We start from the raw sequence: 20,460 nt of genomic DNA on the forward strand, positions 1-20,460 counted from the left end.
ATCCCTCTTCCATTTTCCTCACGAGGCTATTTGTAGCAGTCCAATGAGGGATTTTAGGACAACTTGCAGATTCAGAGAATCAACACCAGGTGTTCTATCCAAAGAAAATGCAAGATCTGTAGATCGCAGCTCTTAACCTTTCAGTTGAAGCTCTAAATTACAAGACTGAGCCGAGCCACTCATTTCTAAACATGATTTTCATCAATTGCTTTGACACCTACTTTTGAAGAGAGAGCTAAATGCCATGTTAAACTGAATTAGACTTCAGCAGACCAACATTCACCTTGATTTTTGCTTCTTGGACCTGCACCAGCTTGGCTGAATTGGTAGCCATGTGACAGCTACAAATTCAAGCCCCACTGCAGGATTTGAGCAGAGCTGAGGGAATAATGCATTGTTTCGGAGTACCATCTTCCAGATGAGATGTTGAACAGGAGATGGTGCCTTAGTTTAAAGTAGACATAAAAGATCCCATGGTACTATTCAAACAGTTCTCCTGCTGTAGAACAGTTCTCCCTTCATCCAATATGGCAAATAATCTCATTTGTTGTTTGTGGGGCCTTGCTATGTAATTTGGCTGATGAATTTCCTTAGCGACCGCGCTTCAAAAGTCATTCAAATGATTGTGAAGTGCTACAAAAGATAGCCCAGGAAGACATAAGGTGCTATATCAATAGAACTTATTTCTAATCACTTCCTACTTGTTAACTGTGCTGTCCCATATGCTCCAAAGTAGACAACTATTAAAGCACAATACCCCAAAAGGATAAGCATGGGTCCAAACCTAAACAGACAACACTTCATTATGCAATGACTTCAGGTACAAAAGCCAGTTGGTAGGGAAATGATGCAATACATGACTAGGTCCGCAGAAGGCAAAGCCATGCCTGCAGCCAAAGTGGTCAACATTGAGCCTAACTGATAAATAACCGGAAATGATTAATTTTGGTTTTAGTTAACTTCAGTACTCAGTGGCTCAGGTCAGACAAATTCCAGTTTTGCTACTTTTTCTAACTTTAAACATCCATTTGTACAGTACTGACCAAAATGTTCAAACACTGATTAATGTCAGACACACAAGTGGTCCATAGTACACCATCTCAAACACTTCCTAGGACCTCAAATCTGCACAACTCATGTCCTCTCTCCTTCCACAGATTTATAGCATTGTACACCTTAACAAAATAGCAAGAAAAAAATATTACAATTTACTTAAGTTAATGGAATGGCATGATCACATTGGAGAATGCAACACAGGCCAATATTATGTTTATATAGTGGTCTAACTACAAGATATTGGGAGGAACTATTCATAATCCCTAGAGTTGGACCCCTACAAGAATGGAGGGGGGGGGGGGGGGGGGGGGGGGGGAAGAAACCAGGGAATTATAGACCAGTTAGCCCAACATCTGTTGTCGAGAAATTACTAGGGTCGATAATTAATGATAGGGTGACTAACACTTTGAAAATTCACAGCTGATCAGAGAGCCAGCATGGGTTTGTAAAGGGTAGGTCATGCCTGACAAACCTGATTAAGCACCTCTCCAAAAAAATTCAAAGTAGTGGACAGGAGAATGTCTATGGAGGTTATTTATATGGACTTCCAGAGGGCATTAGATAAAGTCCCTCATAAGAGACTGTTAGCTAAAGTTGAAGCCATGGAACTGAAGGCAAATTATTGAACTTGTTAGGAGACTGGCTGAGGGGCAGGAGACAGTAGGGATAATGGGCAGGTACTCTAATTGGCAGAATGTGACCAGCAGTGTCCAGCAAAGATCTGTGTTGGGCACCAACTATTCACCATATTTATTAATGACTTAGATGATGGGATAGAAAGCCACATATCGAAATTTGCCGATGACAGATAGGCAGCATTGGAAGCAGTGTAGATGGAAGCATAAAATTACAAAGATATTGATGATTAAGCAAATGGGCAAAACAATTTCAATGCAGGCAAATGTGAGGTCATCCACTTTGGATCTAAAAAGGATAGAACAGAGTACTTGCTAAATGGTGAAAAGCTAAAAACAGTGGCGGTCCAAAGAGACTTTGGGGGGGGGGGGGGGGGGGGTGGGGGGAGAGAAAGAGGGGGTCCAGGTACATAGATCATTAAAATGTCATGGACAGGCACAGATAATAATCAAAAAGGCTAATGGAATGCTGGCTTTTATATCGAGAGGACTAGAATACAAGGGGTAGAAGTTATGCTGCAGCTATACAAAGCACTGGTTAGATCACACGTGGAGCTATTGAGCAGCTCTGGGCACCACATCTCAGGAAAGATATATTGGCCTTGGAGGGAGTGCAGTTTATGTTTACCAGATGTTACCTGGACTTCAAGGGTTAAATTAGGAGATTACACAAATTAGGGTTGCATTCCCTGGAATTTAAAAAGTTATGGGGTGATTTGATCGCAGTTTAAGATATTAAGGAGAACAGATAGGGTAGAGAGTGCAAAACAATTACTGCTGGTTGGGGAGTCTAGGACTAGCAGGCATAGTCTAAAAAATTAGAGAACACTTCACCCGACGAAGGAGCAGTGCTCCAAAAGCTTGTGACTTCAAATAAAGCTGGACTATAACCTGGTGTTGTGTGACTTCTTACATTTGTCCACCCCAGTCCAACTCCAGCATCTCCACACCATAAAAAATTAGAGCCAGACCTTTCAGGGGTGAAATTAGGAAGCAGTTCTACACAAAGGGTGGTAGAAGTTTGGAACTCTTCTGCAAACAGCAAATGATGCTACATCCATTGTTAATTTTAAATATGAGATTGATATTTTGTTAACCAAAGGTATTACGGGATTTGGGGCAAAGCTGGGTATATGGGGTTAGGTCGCAGATCAGCCATGATCTTATTGAATGGTGGGACAGACTCGAGGGGCTAAATGGCCTACTCCTGTTCCCATGTTCCTAGAGTTGAAGTGCACTGGCTCCAATGTATTTGGTTGTCAGGCCACTACACTGCTGATACAAGAAATAGTTGACAAGCAATAGTTGACAAGCCTGGAGAAATGTGACCTTTCATTTTGTGTAAAGATTAAATTAATTGATTGTTTCATTACATCACTTACAAATATTTGATGTGCTGAAGTTCACAGTTAGCATTAGACACCAGCCATTACATTGTTACAGCAAACCTAACCAGCTGAACCCCAAAATCATCAGTGTACGTTATTATAGCACAAACCACAAATTTATTAGCAATTTCAGTCTGCCTTAGTTACATTCAAGGAGAAACTTTTAATATAGTTTATGCAGATTGCTTCAGAAAATCTGTCCAATCTTTTCATAGATTAGCACATTAAAATAAACTGGTCTATCCATCCCACAAGAATTAAACACTTACACAAATCAGTACAATTGTTCAAATCAACTGTGATTTGTAATCTGTGTGTGCTGCAGAGTTGCTAATTCTAGATGTCTTTGCACAGAGGACATTCACATTGTGGCAGCTAATTTAAAATTCAAGCAAGACAGATAGTATGTGGCATAACACACCCCAAATGAAACCAATAACCAACAATCCCTACATTGTGGGAAGTTATTTATTGCATTAGCAGCTGGACATCTAGGTCCAAATCAGGCACTTGCTTTGTGTCCTTTTGGGGGTAGCAGCATCTGGTTCCACTTTAACACCAATTTGGGAAAATAAGATTAAGGATGCAGGCATGGTCTTGGTGCTTTAATTAATAGCACCCTAGGACCCATCACCTTGCCCCAAACTCTCTTTCAGCTATGAGACCCCAGTTGGGCCAAATGGCCAGTTTCTGTGCTGCATATTCTATAAAACATGTTCTTTTCCACATGGTTGATTGATCCTGTAGGATCAAACCAGTCTACTTTATCTCCATATTGTTCTAAAGGTGGATCTAGCAGTCTGTCGAGTATATGAAGGAGAATCTCAGTAAATTCTCTGCAATTAAATGTTTAAAATCTTGTCTAGAATTTTTCCAGAAATGGAGATCGAGACAGAGGAGGAAAAAAAACCCAGTAATGTTTTTACCTGGGATGGCAGGAATACCTGGGATGGCAGGAATGACGTATGAGGAGAGATTGTGTCGATTGGGCTTATACTCACTGGAGTTTAGACGATTGAGAGGGGATCTCATCGAAACTTATAAAATTCTGTCGGGCCTGGACAGACTAGATGCAGGAAGGATGTTTATGATGGCCGGGGAGTCCAGAACCAGGGGTCATAGTCTAAGGATAAGGGGTAAGCCATTTAGGACTGAAATGAGGAGGAATTTCTTCACCCAGAGAGTGGTGAACCTGTGGAATTCTCTGCCACAGAGGGTGGTGGAGGCCAGTTCATTAAATATATTCAAGAAAAAGTTGGATATATTTCTTAAGGCTAAAGGGATCAAGGGATATGGGGAGAAGGCAGGAACAGGGTACTGAATTTGGATGATCAGCCATGATCTCATTGAATGGCAGAGCAGGCTCGAAGGGCCGAATGGCCTACTCCTGCTCCTATCTTCTATGTTTCTATGTTAGTTCATAATTTTATCAAAAGTTTTGTAAGTCCTCAGGAACACTATACAGCCCACATGTATGCAAGGAGAGATCAGGCATCTGTTTAAATGGGCATTGGACTGAAGAGGAAATCTTTAAAAAGGATCTGAGCAATCACTAACCCACCCAGGAACCAGTATGGTCAAGTTTTAAAAAGGAATGGAAATAGATAACTAATAGCCATTTGAAGCAAAGTTAAAGACTATGATAAAAATCACTGGGATTGCACCAATAAAGAGCCAAAACATACTGGGCTGAATGGCCTCCTTTTGTGCTCTAGACTTCTATAGTTTTATGAATGCTGATCCCATCAGCATTTGTGCCACCTCAAACTTAATTAATATCAGCTGAGCTGCAATCAGGCTTCTAGCAGAGTAGAAGGGTTAACAGATCTCTTGACATTAAATTTCAACAGGCAAGGACTATTTTACTTCATCTTAATATAGGCAATTATTTTTTTTATATTGGAATGGCTCTCGCAAATAGATTGCGAAATTAAAATCCATTCTAGTGAATTAATTACAAGTAATGAACTGCACAGCTGTGCTTATGTGTTAGTACGGAACAAATAAATTAAAGCTGCAAGTGCAAATACGAAACACAAAATGCAGGATATATATCTAAAAAGGTAAAATTTCAAGCATGGACTGTCAGAATTGGTGACAAAAAGCAAACTACTTCACTTGACAAATCAGTGGTGGGGGGAGGGAGGAGGAGAGGAGGAATAAAAACAGGTAGGGAGTCGAGAGTCAGGAACGCTGGCACCTATCAGGGGTATTTAATGGAGTTAATTGCCTGCAAGTAGTGTTTTTAAAAAAAAGAGGAAGTGAAAAATATGGATGATTTACAAAGATCCCAAGCCATGAAAAAGCATGGGGGGCATAAAAATAACCAAAACACAGGAAGAATGCACAAAAAGGGATGAAGCTTCCTATCCTGGTTTTAGGCTCTACAAGGTGGTGAAGTTCCTCAATGCAGAGCTGACAGAAGTTCATATACTAAATGTAGAGAAGTCTACCGCCAAAAACATTTAAATATGTACACAAATAGATTGTAATGGACTAAATTTAAATAGTAGCCTTGTGCAAGGTCTCTGAAATTCACTTTTTTTGGCCTTGACTAACATGAGCGATTGGAAGATTGTTTGAGATCTGCAAGCCCTACTATACAGAACTACATTTTCTTTCCACTTGTCAATATATGGACTTGCAAGTCCAACTCCAAAAACTGCATTTGAAAATTACTTTTTAAAATGTCCTGGACCTGGGTATATAGGGCATAATTTCAAAGTTTGCAGATGACAAAACTCAAATGTAGTAAATAGTGAGGATAGTAACAGACTTCAGGAGGACATAGACTGGTGAAATGGGCAGACACATAGCAGATGCAATTTAACAGAGAAGTGTGAAGTGATGCATTTGGTAGTAAGACTGAGGAGAGGCAATATAAACTAAATGGTATCATTTTAAAGGGGTGCACGTACACAAATCTTGGTAGATGGCAGGATAAGTTGAAGAGGCAGTTAAAAAAGCATACGGGATCCTTGGCTTTATAAATAGAAGCAGTGTACAAAAACAAGGAAGTTATGCTAAACCTTTATAAAACAGGTTAGGCCCCAGCAGCAGTAGGGTGTCCAATTCTGGGCACCACACTTCAGGAAGAATGTCAAAGCCTTTGAGAGGGTATAGAAGTGATTTAAGAACATAAGAATTAGCAGCCTGCTCCACCCTCATGGCTGATCTTCAATCTCATTCCACTTTCCCACCTGATCCCCATATCCCTCGATTCTTCTAGAGTCCAAAAATCTTTCTCAGCACTTGAATATACTCAAGGATTCAGCATCCACAGCCCTTTGGGGTAGAGAATTCCAAAGATTCACAACCCTCAGTGAAGAAATTCCTCCTCAGTCTTAAATGGCCGACCCCTTATCCCGAGACTATGTCCCCCTAGTTCTAGACTCTCCAGCCAGGGGAAACAACCTCAGCATCTACCCCCTCAGAGTCTTACATGCTTCAATGAGATCACCTCTCATCTTCTAAACTCCAGGAGTTTAGGCCCAATCTACTCAATCTCAGAACTTTACCATGGATGCGGGACTTATGTGGAGAGACTAGAGAAACCGAGGTTGTTCTCCTTAGAGAAGAGAAAATTAAGGGCGATTTAATAGGTGTTCAAAATCACGAAGGATTTTAATAAGAATAAAAAAGGAGAAACTGTTTCTAGTGGCAGAAAGGTCGGTAAACAGAGGAAATAGATTTAAGGAATTGGCAAAAGAATCACGAGACTTTTTTTTTTTTTAAACGCATGAGAGTTATGATCTGGATGGACTGCCTGAAAGGGTGGTGGAGGCAAATTCAATAATAACTCCAAGAGATATGGATAAATGCTTGAAGGAAAAAAAAACAGGGCTATGGGGAAATAAGTGAATGGGACTAATTGGATAGTCTGCACAATAGGCCAAATGGCCTCCTTCTGTGCTGTATGATTCTAAAATGTAAACGTGAACCATTTTACCTTTACATGGCACAAGCTATGCAATAAATCTACATTATAAATTCCTTTAAGTAGCATCTAGCAAACAGTTCTATAGTCGGATCTTGGTGAAGCAAATGCAAACCAGCAACATACAATTGAGCCAATTTTCAAATGGAACAAAAACCTCTGAACAATGTAGATACTATATTTGGCAAGTAATGTCAAAAGTTTGACAAATATGCATCTAAATATCTGGGGTTGCGCCATAGAAAAATGTCTGCACTGGAGGTTCTGCACATATATTCTAAAAAAAGTGGCTACAACACTGAAGCACAGAACATACAACTCTAAAGTGCCAAGATACCTGTTATTTTGTCCCGTACTAGTTTGCAGGATTCTATTTCACCAATGCTGCCAAACAGGCTTTTGAGCTCCTCTTGTGTCATGTTTTGAGGCAAGTAGTTCACTATTAAGTTGGTTTTGCTGTCCTCTGGCATGGTGTTACTGTCAACAGGTGATGAGCAGTTGTTTGTGCCAGTGTTGGTGTTTGAAGGACCATTTGTTGTGTTATTACAAGTTGGACCATTGGACAGTTGTGTTTCCATGGCAGCAATTACCTGCTAAAAATAGATAAGTCAACATTACCTTTTTGAACTCATTTAAATGACCTAATTCAACATAACCAAGACCTTACTTATTAAGTATCTTTCTGAAATGGCAATATACCATGTTAAATTTAAAAAACCTAAAATTTAAGCCTGCTCTTGCCTTGACTTACAGGTTATCACCATACAGCTTTTGCTGGAAGGCTATAGCAAAGAAATTGCTTCAAGGTATTTGCTTCTGTTTTGATGCATTTGAAAATCAGTTGTAATTGAGTTCAACACATTTCTCTCAAATCCAGTAGTTGTATCTAGCTTTTAAAGTCCATTGCTATTTTCCACCATTATGCACAGAAGCTAATTGATAAGTTTTTAAAAGCTCAAATTTTGATATTCCTTGCGATGTGGATTGGAAATAAATACATAGTAGGGATGAAGGGAACGTACTCTGATTGGCAGGATGTGAGAAGTGGTGTTCTCCAGGGATCGATATTGGGGCCTCAGCTTTTCACTATTGAGAGTTGTATATCCACATTTGCAGATGACAACGTTGGGAAGGACAGTAAATTGCACTGATGACAGCAGGAAGTTACAAAAGGGGCACAAGACAGATTAAGTGAATGGGCAAAAATGTGGGAAGTCTGAGGTCTTGAATCAAAGGAAGACAAATTTTCTTAATGGTGAGAAACTAGAAACTGTGGAGGAGCCCAAGAGATTTGGATATCCAGTACACAAAAATCACAAAGCTAGTGGACAGGTACAAAAAGTAATCAAAAAGGCTACTGGAATGTTGGCCTTTACCGCAGGGGCTGGAATATAATAGGGAGGAAGTTACACTTCAGTTGTAGAGAATCTTAGTCAGACCTCATTTGGAGTACTACGTTCCGTTCTGGGCACTACACCTCGAAGGCAATATTGGCCTTGGCGGGGGTGCATCACAGATTCACCATAATGATACTGGGGCTTAGAGTTAAGATAGGAGGACATGTCGCATAAACATGGTTTGTATTCCATCGAGTTTAGAATGCTGAGTGATCTAATCAAGGTGTTTAACATGACAGACGAATTCAAAGGGTAGATACAGAGAAACTATTTCCTCTGGTGGGCAAATCCAGAGCAGAGGCACAATCTTAAAATTAGAGCTAGACATTTCAGGAGTGAAATCAGGAAGTACGCCCACCCCCACCCACACAGAGTGGAACTCTTCCCCCAAAAGGCTGTGAATGTTGGGTCAATTGAAATTTTCAAGGCTGAGATCAATAGATTTGTTTTATGGATATGGATGCAAGGCAGCTAAATGGAGGGGAGGTACAGATCAACCATCATCTAATTGAATGATGAAACAGCCTCGAGGGTCTGAATGGCCGTCCCCTGTCCCCACACTATTTGAGGAATTGCATCTTGGTGAATATCTAGATGACATAGGCATGGATAGGTTGCATCTAATTTCTCAGCATTAAATAGCATATTTTCCTTAAGCATGCATTTATGACCCAAGTAGCAATAACCTGTAAATCACTGCAGAACTTCAAAAAGTTCAATTTATATACCCAAATGTTAAAAGCAATAGGCAAAGTTAAATTCACAAAGCCACAAGAACCATCCAACAAGCAAAATGTGAAACTCGTAGCCTTGGAATTCATAAAAGTCTAAGGATTTGATGAAGAATGTTGTGAACTTAATTGTGATCTGTCACACAAGCAAGATCACATTATAGTCTTTCCTAGCTTACATTTTAAAATTCACAGCAATTTTTGTAACCTGGGATTATTACTTTAGTTGTCACCAAGTCTAGGTTATGTGAATAGCTACACGATATTCCAACATCCTATAGCCATTACTTTTACTGTTGAACATGCTGAATAGTTTTACAAGTCAAGCTTCATAAATTCTTAGCCCACATTAAAAATTGGTTTGACATTCTGTACACATCAGCAACTTACTCATGCTTCAATTGCACACTGCAGGATTGCTGAAACTATGCATTAATAGTAATGGATACACAGCTATTAGACCAATGCCATCTGGTGGTGAAGCACTGCTGCATATTGCTTTACAGTAGACTGTAAATAGAAGTTTCAGATGCCAAACCCCACTATAAATAGGCTTAATAAAACATCTTAGTAACTATATAGCTTCAGAAAACTGAGTGGGACATGCATAACCTTGATCAAATATGTCATCACTTGTAGGCTGTATCCAGTTTAAAGTCGAGGCTAGTCACATATACGGCACAAATCAAGCTAAACTGGAAAAATTACAGCATTTGCTGCTGGTAATCCATACCCAGAGCTCCAAGATAAAACTCAATTTACTTTAAAAGCAATATTAAAAGGCCTAGTTTTTTCCTCCCCAAATAAAGCTTTTTCTTTCATACAAGATCTGCAAAAACATTAACTGGTTGCAAATTATGGAAACAACCTCCTCAAAGGGTTAGAAGTGTCTAATGTTGAATTAAGATATTCATATACAAATTAATTTTGATGCCTTTTCGCTGAAATCTTCATCCACCATGTCTACTGTAACTGGACTCGTTAAAGACCAATAACCCTTTAAATACTACTCTGAGCAAAAACAGACATGGGCAGCACTCTCCTTTGCCAATTTACTCTATTTAGCAGCAGACATGCAGGATAACATTCTTCTTCCACTTCTCTAAATCGCATCTTTCCCTCTCTCCTTCCACCCCCCCCGCACCCACCTCCCAAACAAAAAAAAAAGTGTTTTTAAAATTGAACTCTGCTACTGCAATCCTTAAATGTTGCATCCTTGTTACCACACAATACAAACTGCAACTTGAAAGCAAATTATTTTACAAATTCACATTTGGCATAGATCAGGGAATTTGGACAAAAGACCCCATAGAAAATCTGTGGGGGGGGGGGGGGGGGGGGCACTCCACGATCCAAGATACCTACAACCAGGTGAAGCTCTTCATCATGAGTGTTACCCCTCTTTTTCCTTCCAACTTCATCTACTGTTGCTACAAGGAAGCTGAATGTAAAAATAAATTAAAAGGTTTCAATGTTTTAAGACACAGAACAAGGGCATCAGTTGTTTGTACTTGCAGTTTGTGAAGGGCCAAGTTCTGCACAACAGCAGCAATCGGTTGCAATTGTAAAAACTACAAGGATCATCCTAGATAAAAGGATTTTTGTATTTTCTGATGAATACAAGTTGTTGAATTCACAAATACTAAATTTGCCTTTTTAGGTCATCTTCTATAGTGGAAGATGAATGCCTTTAAAAGAGCACTCCAGCTATCATTTAGAAACAAACTTTTGCATTTCAGGTATTATATATATCATCCAATCCTCCTCCCCTCCATTCCATTAACCCCCATTGAAAATAGTGCTAGATGCATTTAACTAGAGTTTTTTTATTACAGAATTCAGAGCACAATACTGAAGTTAAGTATTGAAGCGACCAAGGAACTTAACTGAAGAACTTAGCAACCCTGTTGCATGATGTTCTGTTAAGACCCTTTGAAACCCAAAAAAGTAACATGATTTGGCAGTAACAGTGCTTAGAGGTCAGAATGAAGTTTGTGTCCCAAAGCAGCTTAGGTCTAATAAATTTAGAAGGGTACAATGGTGCTGAAGTTGGGAACAGGGGGAGAGGAGGAGAGAGGGGGGGGGGGGAGAAAGAAAGGAGAGGAAAGAAAGAGAGGAAAGAAAGAGTGAAGGGGGGGGGGGGGGGGAATCTTCAATATTATATAATAACATTAGTAAGAACTTCAACTGAAGGTATTTTGATGGTTTCTCATGAATACATCCATTGTACAAATGCTATGTTCAATACAGTATGAGAGACATCCAAGAAGCTCGATGCAAATATTGAGAATTGTTTGGCTAATGATTAAATTCTGCTAAACTAGTATTCCCAGTGCACAGAACAAGCCACTATAAGTATTAAACTAGTTATCCAAGCAAGTGGGGGGGGGGGGGGGGTGGAAATCAATATACTGTAATGCCACTAGCTATTTTAGGTACAGCCATTACATTTAGAAGCTTTGCAGTCGTAGGATTACAAAAAATAATGAAAGCTTGTAAAAGCAAGCCTGTAGCACTTAACAGGGGGCAGTGAGCTAGACGTTTACTGCAGCAACATTTTTAGTCAAATATTTATAGTGACAGGTCGTATTTATTTTGCTTTACAGGTGGCAAAAATTATGCAATTAGACCAGAATTCCAGTGAACAGCTGTATTAACCTAGGCACTCTACAGAGGCAGCATCTTTCTATCCACGGGACTATTTTCACTGAAACTTTAAAATGATCACTGCATTTCACTTTAAGGAAATCTGCATTTGAATCACATACACTGAACCTTAAAAATGCAGATTCAATGTTATAAATATGAGGAAAGTAGCAAATGATTTCAAACTCAAGTATTTGGGTATCAAAATGAAAATTTCACTCAAATGCCATTTGCAATTGGCAACTCAACCTAGAGGTTAACAGCAGTTAAACATGTGCACCACTACTACAGCAGACATAATACAACAAATCCACTTTCAGCAAATACTGTTATTATACAAGTTCTAATCAGACCATACCAAAAATGTTACATTGGCTTCACTTTATATATAGCTATTTTTTGTAAATAAATTCTGTTGCTGTTCTAAGAAGCATAAATGTTTCTGGATAAATTACATTTTTGCAAGACTACAGGTCTCGACAACCACATGCATTATATTTTTTGGTATGGCCTCAATAAAAGATAAATATATCTTAGTCACTACTGAATTTAAAGAAAAGTCCCACAGACCCCAGTCCAAGGCTCTGCAGCCCACGAACCACTTCTAAGCAGAGTAGCCACATCACACAGTCTGACTGCCATGTTAGTTTGGAGTTGCCGTCTGCAATATGGACACAAAAGAGTACCGTATGTTAGATTAACAAGATAATGCAACAATCAGTTTACAATGCCTTATGTATATTCAGAGCATGTCCATGCAGTTTGGGTTCAAGAAAAATTGAGGCAATTCCAATCTAATCTTCTAGCTGGTGCACATGAGAATTCCCCATGCATAATAAGTTAGTGCAATGATGTGTAGAGATACTGACAAAATTGCAGACAGGCTCTGCAATTTTTAAATCAATACATAAAAAAAAAAACACAAGTACAAAATAGTAAAGCACAACATTGCATTTCAACTAGGACAGATCAACTTGGTGATGCACAAGTGGTGTTCAGCAGTAACAGAAAATGCTGGAAAAACTCAACAGGCCAGGCAACATCCGTGGAGAGAAAAGAGTCAACGTTTCGGGTCAAACCCTTTGTCTATTTCAGAAGCCTACTTGTAAAATGATATTTACACGCACTCCTAAAATGTTAGCTTTAAGCTTTTTTGGCCTTGCACAAACACAAATGGTAGGCTTTCAGCATTTATCATGTACAAGACTATCTGAACATTTCACACACTCAGGGTTCAATCCAGCACCTCAAACCGGTCAGTGAACCTCTAGAAGAGAAGCATATGGTTACTACAGAAAAAGAATTACCTTTGTAACAGACCAACTCGAGCATTATACTTTCACAATTGGGCAAAAGTCAATTAAGCCCAAGGGTCATAAACCAATTAAGAAGTGAACCAGTTTGTTGTGCAGCAATTGATGCCTTTACATTTTCACATTAGAGTAGGATGTTCCGTGTAAGTGAACTTTACAGACAAGTTCCAACTTCAGAACATTAGATTTGAAAGTATAAAATGAAGTCCAGGTAGCACCTTAACTTTGCATCAAAGTTTATGTATAATTGAGTTCAGCTACTCATAGTATTAACTTTCTAACCATTTGGAATTAGTTCATAAAATTCTTAAATCCATTGCGGGAGCCCCATCACCACAAAAAGACTGCAGTAGTTCAAGGCAGCTCACCAAATTCTCAGGGCAAGGACAGACAATAAATACAGCTTTGCCAGCATCGCCCAAATCCAAACTAAAGTCAAAGTCAAAGATGGCCATTTTAAAAAGGTCACACAAACAGCTGAAAGCACCAGTTTTGTATTAATTGGTATGCAATTTAAATATTTATATTCTTCACTATATTATAAAGAGGTAATGTGGTAAACCACTGTTGTTCACTCCACTGTTGTTCACTTTTGCCCATTGTTGTACCTGTCTGTGCATGCCTCAGCTGGCTCCGCCCCTGGCTCCACCCATATGCCCTGGTATAAAGGCGGCTGCTCTGCAGTTCCCCAGGCATTCAGGACCGGTCGACCACTAGTGGCATGCCTTCGTTCTTTAGCTAATAAAAGCCTGTTTGTTACTCTTAACTTCCAGTCTCTCTCAGTAATTGATAGTGCATCAATTTTATTAGCTAAACTTTTTTTCGATGGAGCAAATCCTCAAACCAGCACGCCTGGAACTAGACCCTCAAGAGGCGGATTCATCTACCAAGTTCGCACACTGGCTGCGATGCTTCGAAATTTTCCTAGAAGCCTCTGTCGAAACTGTTCAAAACGATGGCGATAAACTAAAAATTCTGACCTCCCAAGGTGAACCACCAAGCTTATTCGCTCATCCAAGATGCGACTACCTACAAGGGTGCTCTCGACCTCCTTAAAGAACAGTACGCACGCCCGGTAAATGAGGTTTACGCCAGACACCTCCTGGGGTCCCGCCAACAGCAACCCGGGGAATCGATGGAGGTATACCTACGGGCGCTGAAGGTGCTCGGCCGGGCCTGCAAATGTAAAGAGGTGTCGGCCGCGGTGTACACGGAGGAACTTGTCCGGGACGCCTTCGTCGGGGGCCTCAGGTCCAACTACACCCGGCAGAGACTGTTGGAGCAGGGCGAACTCGACCTGAAGGCAGCCACGGCCCTCGCACTCTTGCTAGATGTGGCCCACCGGAATATGGACGCCTACTCCCCTGACCGCGCGGCCGCCATCCTGGGACACGGTAGGACCGCCACCCTGCGCCGCGCCACCCCCGTCACATCCCGCCAACGGCCCAACTTCTGCAGCGATGTCCCGGGGCCCGAAGTGTTACTTCTGTGGCCAAGCCAAACACCCCAGAGCGCGCTGCCCGGCGAAAAACGCTACTTGCTCTGGTTGTGGGAAGAAAGGGCACTACGCCAGCGTCTGCAAGGCTAAACCTACCCCAAACTCCAGCAGTGCCGCATGTGGGCCGAGCGGGCCGCCATCTTGTACGCCTCCAGTAACAGCCGCGCCACGACCTGCCTTTTTGACTGCGGGAGCACGGAGAGCTTTATCCACCCCGACACGGTGCGGCATTACTCTCTCCCGGTCCTGCCAGCGTGCCACCGGGTCTCTATGGCCTCCAAGTCCCATTCAGCGGACGTCGGCAGCTACTGCATGGTGACCCTTTCGGTGAGGGGCACAGAGTACAGAAACTTTAAACTGCTTGTCCTGCCCCATCTCTGCGCTGCCGTTCTACTGGGGTTGGATTTTCAGTGCCACCTCAAGAGTGTCACGATGGCGTACGGTGGACCCCTTCCCCCACTCAGTCTGCAACCAGCAGTTTTCAAATTGCCCGCCGCGCACCTTTTGCAGCCTCTCCACGCTTAAAGTCACACCCCCCCCCCCCCCGTTGTTCGCTAACCTCACCCACGACTAAGCCCATCGCCACCAAAAGCAGGCGATACAGCGCTGGTGACAGAGTTTTTATTAAATCTGAGGTGGAGCGGCTCCTGAAGGAGGGGATTATTGAAGCTAGCACCAGCCCCTGGCGAGCCCAGGTTGTGGTCGTCAAGACCGGCGAGAAACAGCGCCTGGTCATTGACTACAGCCAAACAATTAATTGATATACCCAACTGGACGCATACCCGCTCCCCCGCATATCTGATATGGTCAATCAGATCGCACAATACCGCATATTCTCCACCATTGACCTTAAGTCAGCATATCACCAACTCCCTATCCGCTATGAGGACCGCCAGTATACTGCCTTCGAGGCAAACGGCCGCCTCTACCACTTCCTTCGGGTTCCCTTCGGCGTCACCAACGGAGTCTCCATTTTCCAAAGGGAGATGGACCGGATGGTCGACCAGAATGCGTTGCAGGCCACTTTTCCCTACCTGGATAATGTGACCATCTGCAGCCATGACCTGCAGGACCATGACGCCAACCTCGACAAATTCCTCCGCACTGCCCAACTCCTAAACCGTACGTATAACAAGGAGGAGAAGTGCATATGCCGCACAACCCGCCTCGCTATCCTTGGCTGTGTTGTGGAACACGGAGTCATCGGCCCCGACCCTGACCGGATGCATCCCCTTATGGACCTTCCCCTGCCCCACTGCCTCAAGGCCCTGAAGAGATGCCTGGGGTTTTTCTCCTACTACGCCCAGTGGGTCCCTAATTATGCGGACAAAGCCCGTCCACTTATCAAGTCCACCTCTTTTCCCCTGGCGGCAGAGGCCCGCTTAGCCTTCCACCGTATCAAAGAGGACATTGCTAAAGCCACCATGCACGCGGTGGACGAGTCCATCCCTTTCCAGGTGGAGAGCGATGCGTCCGACTTTGCCCTGGCCGCTACCCTTAACCAGGCGGGAAGGCCCGTGGCCTTCTTTTCACGAACCCTCCAAGGCTCCGAAATCAGACACTCCTCTGTCGAAAAGGAGGCCCAGGCCATTGTGGAAGCTGTGCGACATTGGAGGCATTACCTGGCCGGAAAACGATTCACCCTACTCACTGACCAGCGTTCAGTTGCTTTTATGTTTAAATAACAAGCAGAGGGGCAAAATCAAAAACGACAAGATTTTGAGGTGGAGAATTGAACTTTCCACCTACAATTACGATATCTTGCACCGGCCCGGGAAACTCAATGAGCCCCCGGATGCTCTATCGCGAGGTACATGTGCCAACGCACAGGTTGATAGACTGCGGGCCCTCCACAATGACCTCTGCCACCCGGGGGTCACCAGGTTCTTCCATTTCATCAAGGCCCGCAACCTGCCTTACTCCATCGAGGAGGTCAGGACCATGACCAGGAACTGCCAAGTCTGTGCCGAGTGCAAATCGCACTTTTATAGGCCAGACAGAGCACACCTCATAAGAGCCACTCGCCCCTTTGAGCGCCTGAGCGTCGATTTTAAAGGGCCCCTCCCCTCCTCTGACCGCAACGCGTACTTCCTCACCATCATCGACGAGTACTCCAGTTTGCCATCCCCAGCCCAGACATGACCAGTGCTACGGTCATTAAATGCCTGAACGACCTCTTCGCCTTGTTCGGTTTCCCCAACTATATCCATAGCGACCGGGGCTCATCGTTTGAGCGACGAACTCCGCCAGTACCTGCTCATGAGAGGTATTGCCACAAGCAGGACCACCAGCTACAACCCCCGGGGGAACGGACGGGTAGAAAGAGAGAACGCGACAGTTTGGAAGGCCGCCCTGCTAGCCTTAAAATCTAAGGCCTTCCAACCTCCCGCTAGCAGGATGTCCTCCCCGATGTGCTCCACTCCATTCGGTCACTGCTCTGTACTGCCACTAACGCCACCCCTCACGAAAAAATGTTCGTCTTCCCTAGGAAGTCCACATCGGGGACCTCGCTACCACCGTGGCTGATGTCTCCAGGGCCCGTCCTACTTCGGAAGCACGTGAGGACCCATAAAACGGCCCCCCTGGTTGAGAGGGTCAACCTCCTCCACGCCAACCCTCAGTATGCCTACGTTGCGTACCCGGACGGGCGGGAGGACACAGTCTCCATACGAGACCTCGCACCCTCGGGGGCCCCTGAAACCATCATCACCCACTACCCACTACCATTGCCCTTCACCGCTACCCACAATACACCAGCGGCAACGGACCCATACCTAACCCCTGTAGACGGCACGCCGTGACCCGTCATTGATCACCAACCAACTCAACACCCACGAGGACAGCACGCCAGTGCTCTGGCCCACGCGGGACTCTGCGTCGGAAGCTGCACCACCTCAGCCGTCGCCACGACGGCATACAAGACCCCCAGAAAGACTTAATTATACGAACTTTTAATACACTTCACCCCGTCGGACTCATTTTAAGCAAGGGGTGAATGTGGTAAACCACTTGTTCACTCCACTGTTGTTCACTCTTGCCCATTGTTGTACCTGTCTGTGCATGCCTCAGCTGGCTCCGCCCCTGGCTCCACCCATATGCCCTGGTATAAAGGCGGCTGCTCTGCAGTTCCCCAGGCATTCAGGACCGGTCGACCACTCGTGGCATGCCTTCGTTCTTTAGCTAATAAAAGCCTGTTTGTTACTCTTAACTTCCAGTCTCTCTCAGTAATTGATAGTGCATCAGGTAATACAGGAAGAGTTCTGATATCCGGCACCGACGGGACCAAGCTGCTGCCGATCTATCAAAACTTCCGGATAGACCAGCGCTAATGTTGAAGGATAGGAGGTTTTCATCTCCGTATCTGACAAACACTGTTGCTTAGCAACAGCTTGTAAACACTCGGCCCCTACCTTGGAAGCGTCTCTGAAGCTGTTGCTAAGCTACAGAGATGCTTTCCAGAGCCTGACTGTTAAAAAAAAAGCTAGAAGAAAAAAAACCTAACCAAAACAGCTGCTGATTTCTGCCGTTAGATCGAGGTTTCCGGGCATACAACCTCCGGCTAAACCAAAGTTTCCTGTATATAGTTTGAACAAGTCAAACTCAAGTGTAACAACTGCACAACAACCCTTTTAAGCATTTCTGGAAAATAGCATTAAAAGTTTAGCAGAAGGCTTGTCTGCCAATAATTTTAAGTAATAGCAGAAAGAATGTCATTGGCCAAAATTGTGACTGAAGAACTTCAAAAAGACCTTTATCAGAATCACAAGCTAGAGACCAAACAATGGGCAACCCAATAATGCTTAGAGGACTGCAGTACACAGACCAGTGTAGAAATGTAGGTTCAACAACATAACTGAGTAGATACAGACATCTGCCACATGCAACTCAAGCCAGGAGACTAAGCTATTCAACATCCAGGATTATAAGGAAGTAGAGAGACGAGAAGCTCCAGCGAGAAACACCATTATAGCGGAATCTATTTTGAATTGAATCAGCCAATTTTCAGCATCCTAGTTAAGTATATGCTACGTGCAAATGCCTGTAATTACTACTAGACTCAGCAAACCATTTGGAAATTGCTACAAACCTACACGAGTGGAATACAGCAGATATTTAGAATCTACATTTATATAAAAAAAAGATAGCAGTCTGGGTTGAATCACTATGCTGTCTTAATGTGCTTTGTGCTTGGTGTCAGCACACAATGGAAAATTAATTTCCATTCATAATTGTATTGATGCAAATTCAAAATCGAGCCAAGGCTGATAAGTGTTTTCTAGCTGCACAAAATGGTATGGTAATCCTCAACCTAGTTCTTACTAGGCAGTGGTGACCAGCACAAAACTGCCCCCATTTGGCAATCTTGAGTTAGACTGGCTGCTGTAGGAAATGGAAAATATTGGTACAGTAGTGTGTTCTTTAAGTTAGGGCTGAGGTACTGTGGGGGCAGTGGTCAATGCAGACATCAACTATGGCCGAAACAGTGAGTCAATTCCACAGCACCAATATCCTCAGTGAAGCAGCCCAACTGAACCTCAATATGGAATCCCATCATAGCAATCACGCACTGGATTCCACGCCAAACTCCAACTTGGGGACCAATTAAAAATGTGGTGAAGTTTGTAAGCATCAGGAGGCAATCTTAAGGTTTCTAATAAAAGCTAGAAACCAAAGTTCAAGCAATATGCACATTGGACAAATTCCAACATTGATAACATCTATGAAATATAATTTTGTGCATTTACCATTTACAGAGTTTCTTCCTCATCTGTATACCAATCACAATTTGTTGGGGAGTGGGGGGGGGGGGGGGGGGGGGGGGGGGGGAGGGAGGGGAGGAGGAAAAAGATTAAAATAATGGCCCAGATTTTACGGTCAGCGTTCGCAGTCATTACTCCTCTGAAAGTGACAGCAAATTCAGGAATCAGCACATGTGCAGATAATTGTGGAAGTCTAAAAGTTGCCGTCAGTCATTCCTTGCTGTTCCTCAGGTTGCGCTGTGGAACTCCCCAGAGCCGGCAATGAATTCAAATCAGTGTCTCAGACGAAAACTTCCCCCATTAGCAGTGTTAACCCCCATTAACTAAACTGTTCTGGCCCTGAAAAACTTATTTTACATTCGTGTAATGACAAATTTTTCCAGTAATATAATAATTACATGGCTTAATAGTTTGATATTTCAGCATCTACCTCTGTACATATCCCAATCTTTATTTCAGACTCAAAAATGTTTAAGTTTATAAAATTTATAAGGGGCTGAATGGCCTACTCCTGTTCCATGTTCCATGTTCCTATTTAAATTATAGTCTGTGCATTTTGGCCTTACAAAATCAATGTTGCTGGATGTTGGAGATTTGCTTGATTTGGCACCAGATTCAAACCAAATTCAGGAGAGCTGAAATCCATGCCAGAGAGATCGCTAGATCTTTGTGGGACACACACACCCCTAATTGCCTTCGAGAAGTCAGTGTGGTGAAGGTACTCCCACAGTGCGGTTAGGTTGGGAGTTCCAGGATTTTGACCCAGTGACGATGAAGGGTCAGCAATATACTTCCAAGTCAGGATGGTGTGGGTCTCGGAGGGGAACTTGGAGGTGCTGGTGTTCCCATGCGCCATCTGCCTTTGTCTTTCTAGGTGGAAGAGGTCGCGGGTTTGGGAGGTGCTGCCGAAGAAGCCTTGGTGAGTTGCTACAGTGCATCTTGTAGATGGTACACACTGCAGCCACGGTGCGCCGGGGTGGAGGGAATGGATGTTTAAGGTGGTGGATGGGGTGCCAATCAAATGGGCTGCTTTGTCCTGGATGGTGTCAAGCTTCTTGAGTGTTGTTGCAGCTGCACTCATCCAGGCAACTGGAGAGTA

General features: G+C 43.1%; 1 protein-coding gene across 7 annotated transcripts in view; it reads right to left on the bottom strand.

The window, feature by feature from the left end:
• Nucleotides 1-20,460, bottom strand: part of elavl2 (ELAV like RNA binding protein 2) — a 122,289-nt gene that overhangs the window by 67,780 nt on the left and 34,049 nt on the right. For 4 of the 7 annotated variants that reach the window (XM_085984046.1, XM_085984042.1, XM_085984044.1 and 1 more), the window contains exons 3-4: nucleotides 12,361-12,451; nucleotides 7,354-7,609 (exon numbers count right to left, since the gene is read on the bottom strand). In XM_085984046.1, coding sequence (XP_085840172.1) covers nucleotides 7,354-7,609; nucleotides 12,361-12,432 — 328 coding nt within the window. In that variant the 5' untranslated portion in view covers nucleotides 12,433-12,451. The remainder of the gene's footprint in view (nucleotides 1-7,353; nucleotides 7,610-12,360; nucleotides 12,452-20,460) is intronic. The other 3 variants (XM_085984049.1, XM_085984056.1, XM_085984060.1) reach the window with 2 other exon arrangements.

Source organism: Somniosus microcephalus, chromosome 1, assembly GCF_052327205.1.
Source record: "Somniosus microcephalus isolate GS21.2 chromosome 1, FLI_Smic_1.0, whole genome shotgun sequence".
In the NCBI taxonomy this organism is placed as follows: Eukaryota; Metazoa; Chordata; class Chondrichthyes; order Squaliformes; family Somniosidae; genus Somniosus; species Somniosus microcephalus.